Source organism: Henckelia pumila, chromosome 1, assembly GCF_033568475.1.
Source record: "Henckelia pumila isolate YLH828 chromosome 1, ASM3356847v2, whole genome shotgun sequence".
In the NCBI taxonomy this organism is placed as follows: Eukaryota; Viridiplantae; Streptophyta; class Magnoliopsida; order Lamiales; family Gesneriaceae; genus Henckelia; species Henckelia pumila.
In genome coordinates this window covers 81874136-81880331 of record NC_133120.1, presented here as the reverse complement: position 1 = coordinate 81880331, position 6196 = coordinate 81874136, and the positions used below count along the sequence as shown (strand labels likewise).

Sequence of the window (6196 nt, the reverse complement as noted above, 5' to 3'; positions counted from 1 at the left end):
GGTTATATATCGTCTTTTTTATTGTCGGTTATGTATTGAATGTTTTAATTAACATTTTTTTTACTAAATTATGAAAATTATTATTATTATTCATAAAATAGAAGGAAAAATCCCTTGTGTATTGAATTTTTTAATTAACAATTTTTTACTAAATTATGATAATTATTATTATTATACATAAAATAGAAGGAAAAAGAAAAATCCCTTGTGAAAACGAAAAGTTGACCGACTGTCCAACCCCCAATATCCGAGCCCTAAATCTAATTTGTGAATCACTATCAAACGTCACCGTTTAAGGTGGAAGAACTTTCTCAAACGTGCCAGAAAAGCGAGGAATCTCATAAATAGTAGAAGAGGAGGTGTTCAAGTTCAAGTGAATCTGAAATCAAGAAAAGTTGCGAGAAGCGAAGAACAATGGAGGAGCTACAATCCGCCGTAAACGCGCACATGGATCAAATGGCAGATCTGGTGGAAAAGCTCACCGCAGAGCTACGCTCCGGACTCAAGCCCGCGTATGAAAATTTTATGGGCTTTTTTCATGCCATTAATTGGAAGGTATTGCGTAGATAACAACTTTGTCTGATTAAAGCTACTATTTTTTTGCCAAGTTGAGTGACATGCCTGTTGCCACTTCAAACATAATCGTTTTGAAAGAAAGAAATGCCCTTTTTAATAAAATAGGTTATCTGAGAAGACAAATTGCTTTGCACTAATGATCTTGGTGCTGTTGTGGAGATCTGTTTATTGAGGTTTTGCGAATTTTATTTATGCTTTGTCTCAGTGAACATTTTGTTAGTGTTAGGTTATTTTAGGTTTTTATACCATAACTGGTTCGTAATTCTGTGGTGACTACATTTGACTTGCTGCAGCTGGTGAAAGTCTGGCAATGCCCTTGCTGCCTCGTCGAAGGCTTATAAACTTTTTGTGTTTTCTGAAGTAGGATCTTTAATTTGATCAAATACCCAAAATAACTCTTAGGTTGAGTTTGGATTGATGGGTATGATTTGGAGAACTGGATTTGATTTGGGAAAGGATTTGAACATTTCGAGTTATCATGAAAACTTAATGAATTGTTCTTATATTTTACCCTTACGAGCACATCCTGCCTGTCTGATATCTGACTATCCTTTCTTGTCTCCAGGAACCTTGGCTGATTTGTCTCGTTTCCTTCCATGTGTTCTTACTGCTACTAACTTTCTTGTCAAGGAAGAACATCAACTTTCAGATGTGTTTGTTTCTTCTAGCACGTAAGCTGGCTGTATTTTCCTTTATCATAATATTCTTGCACATTGAATCTTTTTCTCTTGAAAATAATATTCTTTCACATTGAATCCTTTTCCTTTGTTAAAAACCCATAAGATTTAATATTCCAAAAAGGGTGTGATCTTGCCCCGTTGCCATCAAAAGGAACTTGCATCAACTGTTAAAATTAACCATGTAGGATATTAGTCTCTAATGTGGCAGATGCAGAAACTATAGAGGTTCCACGCCCTAGATATGAGCTGTAGTCTGAAGAAGATGTTTAATAAATATAGTGTTGCATGTGTATCAATCCCCACGCCCTAACTTGTGTGTCCAAACAGAACAATGTAATATGAGCCGCAGGCTGAAGACAATGCTCAGCAAACATAGTGTTGTATGTGTATTTGGACGTCGAATGTTTCATCATTTATGTGCACATTCGGAAGCAATTTATTTAGTGCAGTTACATTGTTGCAGTTGGAGGAGTTTATCTCGCTGAGAGGCTTAATCATTTCCTAGCTGGAAATTGGAAAAGTTTTGCAGGGCAAAATTATTTTGACCCGCAGGGACTTTTTCTCTCTGTACTTTGGTCGGGGCCGCTGTTGGTGATCGCAGTCCTAATCTTGGTAACCGATTGGTCAAATCTAGTTCATATTCCTTTTACTCCTATTGTTGTTTTGCCTGATATTTTGTCTTAATTATGGTTGCAGGTGAACACATTGTTTTCTATGTGCCATTTGATTGTTAGATGGAAACGAGCGGAGCTCAGACATCGCGCGAGAGCAGCTAGTAATAAAGAGGATTGAGTTGTTACCCTGTTTCTACATTTTTTGTCCATGTCATCTACTGAATTTCAGTTATATCATGTAAACTGCGACTGATTGCATCTTCATTATGTAAAAGTGATCAGTATACAGTTTTTGAAGCGAATACACATTAATTTTAATCGAGAACCCAACTAGATGTATTTGAGAGAGGGAATTTTTCATAATTTTTTTACTTTTTTAGGAACTTACCTTTGATTTTTCCCCCCCTCCTGGTACTGCAGTATTCAGTCTCTCACTTCGTTGTCTTTGTGCTGCTTCTATTGTTGAAAAATTGAATTCAGAAAAGTGCTTTGAGAATATGAGCTTTAACTTGATAAAAACGAAAAAAAGGCAGAAATAATGGCAGCCTTGTTCTACTGTATTAACTTGGACAAGAGGGCGGCATATAATTGAACGATTATTATGACGATAAATCCAATTTTTAAGAAAGTATACAATATCCTTTTATCTAATCCCAATCCCTGCAAAAATAAAGGGAGAACAATTAGCCGGTAAAAAAATTGAGACCGAAAGCAGAGAAAACACTGAAGAACGTAAGAAACAAAGAAACCTCTGTAGAATTCTCCTAAAAACTGGTTCATAAAATTGAAGAAGAAACGTCAATCGGGTTTGGCGCAATATCATGTTTTGCGAAGAAAATCGTGCTGGCACAAGGACAATAGTAGCTCAAGAATTGTGAAAGTTTTTGTGGAACTCTCTTAATCAACTGGTAGCATTTTCATGGCGAAAATCGCTCCCATTACTGCTGCAGTTCCTCCTAATATAAAGGCAGGCAAGTTGCTACCTCCGAATAATGCATCCAATGGTCCACTAACCAGAGCCACTCCCATCTGTTTGAACATAAACTTGTGGTAAACATGGATTAAAAAGAATGGTAATCTGCAAAAGAGATATGGGAACTTACTTGTGGAGTTACGATTGCCAGATTCAGTAATCCTAACGCAAGCCCTTTTGAAAAATCATTGATCCGAAATAGTGTCAGAGTAGATTGTGTTATGTATCAGTGCATAGAAATATACGATGCTAATTTACATACCTTGACCGGTTACACTGTCTTTCGAATATATGGAAGCTAAGGCAAAAGGGATACTGTAAGTGACCTGCAGAAATGTTTAGATACAACTTCATTCTGGAACTTTGATATTTATTCTTAGAACAGAGTAGGCTACATTTAGTATCAAGCTCTGATAGTTAGCACTTTATAAATTTGAAGGCGAGTTATTGTTGAGGAGCAATAACTATACTTCTCATCTTGTGTGGCGAACTGAACGGCACAAGATGGAAACGATGCTTGAAACATGGGAAAGGTTCAATCAACAAATTTGCATGGTACCATTACTCAGTGGTAGTAGTTTGTGTTTCTATTCAACAGCAACTAAATCATGAACAAGACATAATTCATGAAGCTAGGTAGTGAACTAACCGCCTGTGGTATGCCGAAAGCAGCAAAAAGAGCAAAACAAGAGGCTTTCACTTCAAAAGGAGGAGTAACAAGTGAAACCCCTTGAGTATTCAATGCAACTTCTCTAGCATGTTCTGCCATTTTAGTAATCAAAACCGTCAACCCCATGCAAATCGCGAGAATGAAGTTTCCAACTCCCCAAAACCGCCTTGCATTACCAAAAAAATTCAAAAACCGATCCATGAAAAGAGACACAGCCCCCAGTGCCACCACATTTAGCAGTAGCCCCAAGGACCCTGCACGCACCCCTCGATCATACAGATCAATCTGTACTAGAGTCCCCTTTACACTTCCTCCATAAACTTCCTTCCCCATCCAATCGGTATCGTATAATAGAAATGGAAAGCATCCTATCCAATTCAGGGCTGTTACAGTATACAAGATCCACATTGTCCTTGATTGACTTCTAGCTGCAGTTACTATCTGAATTAAGAGCGACGGTGGGTTCTCTTCACCACACGAACTGTCTTGGATATATTTTAACTGCTGTGGATCAATTCTTTCTTCCTTTACATAAACAACTACTAACGTGACCATTGATGCTATGAAGACAATGGAGAAGAGGAAACAAGTCTTGAGGTCAGCACAATAGAGGTTGCAAGCTTCGGTTTTCGTGAAAGGCAAGACGTGGTAAAGGTCCTTGTAAGCCCCTGCAGCATACCCGATGATGTTTCCCACCGCCATGAAAAACGCGAAGAGGGCATTTCCAAATGTCACCATGGCATCGTCATCTCCAGAGATATCAGCCAGAAGGGCTCTACATGGACCCTGGATAGTATTGTTCGAAATGTCCAGTAACCAAAATCCCAAGACATATACAAAGATTGATCTATGCTTAATCCGTGATGTAAGAGAATCCCCTAAAGCTTTGCCTATGTCTGCAGAAAAACCAATGAGGAGAACGCCGAAAGACAGGAGTATGGCGCCTAACACGAAAAAAGGCCGCCGCCTCCCAAAACGTGACGTGCACCGGTCACTGTATTGACCAACAATAGGTTGGACGATCAAGCCGGTTATAGGGCCACATAACCAAATGAAGGAGACCCATCCATGGCTTATTCCTAAAAATTGTGTGTATGGAGTCAGAAGTGAGAGCTGCAACGCCCAGCCGTATTGCACAGCTGCGGCTATGGAAGCTACCAAGGCTAACTTTTTCAAGGATCTTGAGTGATCAAGAGGATAAGGGTAAGGCTCAAGATCAGGTTCAGGATCGACACCGAAAACGTCTAAGAAAACCATGATTTTAAGTTCATTTTTTGTATGCACAACAAATGAATGGAGGGATATATACTCCAAGTCCATCACAAGCAAAACAAGGAAAATGATACGAGTTGTTCTTTTTCTTCTGTTTGTATGTGTGTGAAGTTGCTCAGTGGATAGAAATTGTAGTGAGTAAACGAAGGAGAGAACTATGGTAGACCATTCATGTGGAGAGAGAGTAGAAACTCCATAATTTCCCGCTTGTCCGAGCAAATAACAACAAATTATTAAATATTCAAGATTTTTTTTTTTTTTTTTTTTTTTGTTTCTATGCTGTTTTATATTTTATATACTGTTTTTATTATTATTTTAACAAAAAGTTGTACTAATTGTACAGTATTATTATTCATTCGGAGCACATCAGGAAATTCAATTTTTTGACTTCTTTTAAAAAATATTACATGACTTTTTAAAAAAAAAATTATTTATTTCAAGGCCAAACTAAAACTTTTATTTCCACGTACACTTTATACTTTTATTTCCTATTATTGTATTATAGAAAAAATATTATATGTAAAAATAAAAATATTTTGATAAAAAAAATTGTCACAAATCAAAAAATAATTAACATAAAATAATGATTTACAGCATGCATGGTTGTCGATTAAATAAATCAATCGATATTTTTAAAATATAGATTGTTTGGGAAATAAGAAAAAAATTAAAATCTATTATTAAACTTTCATATCTAAGTTAATTTTTTTAAAAAATAAAAATAAAATTGTGATATAATAATGGGTGAATTGGGGATAAATCCCTAAACCAAAACATGAATTTACGTTCAGTCCCTGCCTCAGAATAATTTTGTCTACACTCCCTGGCACATCCAAATTCTTTTTCCTCACTCCCTATTTTACCTTTTTACTTGTTTCTCATTTTTATTTTATTTTATATCCCATTAATAACACAATTTCCCTTAATTATTATTATCTCTCCTTATTCTCCTCTCCTCTTTCTCGCTCACTACAGAAATTCTTAGCCCCAAATCATCCAATTGTCGACTTGGCCAACGACCGGCGAAATCCACCGACCGAAGGAAGGTATTGACACCGTTTCACTTAGCCAACTGAATTAGCCAACGTCAAAGCAACAAAAAATATTCTGATTTTTTATTTTGTAAATCACTCTTCTCCTATTCTCAACTTGATGCGAAAAAAAACACTGCCGAGCAACCGATGAAATAAGGCTTTGAAGAGCGAGACTACGAGGATGGCCGGTGCAACAGATCAGACTTAGGAGGTGATTCTTTTTCTTCAATTTTTGATATTTTGGTTCGATTTTTCCAATTGTATTTGCTATTGTGTTGGATTGGGTTGGAAATATTGTGAATTTTTTGCATTATATACTTATTGTTATTCTTAGGATTGTACGATTAGATGGTTAGGGTGCATCGTGTACTTTTCTA

The 6196-nt window shown here is 36.7% G+C and overlaps 1 protein-coding gene and 1 pseudogene across 1 annotated transcript; one reads left to right on the top strand and one right to left on the bottom strand.

The window, feature by feature from the left end:
• Positions 1 to 297: 297 nt before the first annotated feature.
• LOC140875449 (uncharacterized) lies at positions 298 to 2209 on the top strand. The gene is made up of 4 exons (XM_073279134.1): positions 298 to 555; positions 1142 to 1247; positions 1720 to 1868; positions 1953 to 2209. The coding sequence occupies exons 1-4, from the start codon at positions 415 to 417 to the stop codon at positions 2046 to 2048; spliced, it is 492 nt and encodes a 163-aa protein (XP_073135235.1). The 5' UTR covers positions 298 to 414; the 3' UTR covers positions 2049 to 2209.
• A 480-nt stretch (positions 2210 to 2689) lies between these two features.
• Positions 2690 to 4770, bottom strand: LOC140866292 (sucrose transport protein SUC8-like; annotated as a pseudogene).
• Between the last annotated feature and the right edge of the window lie 1426 nt (positions 4771 to 6196).

Bases quoted from the DNA above. Each gene is read 5' to 3' on its own strand.
- LOC140875449 (XM_073279134.1), top strand. From the start codon at position 415: ATGGAGGAGCTACAATCCGCCGTAAACGCGCACATGGATCAAATGGCA. The intron at 556-1,141 runs GTATTGCGTAGA...TCTTGTCTCCAG, and splicing joins TTCATGCCATTAATTGGAAG to GAACCTTGGCTGATTTGTCT. The intron at 1,869-1,952 runs GTAACCGATTGG...TTATGGTTGCAG, and splicing joins TGATCGCAGTCCTAATCTTG to GTGAACACATTGTTTTCTAT.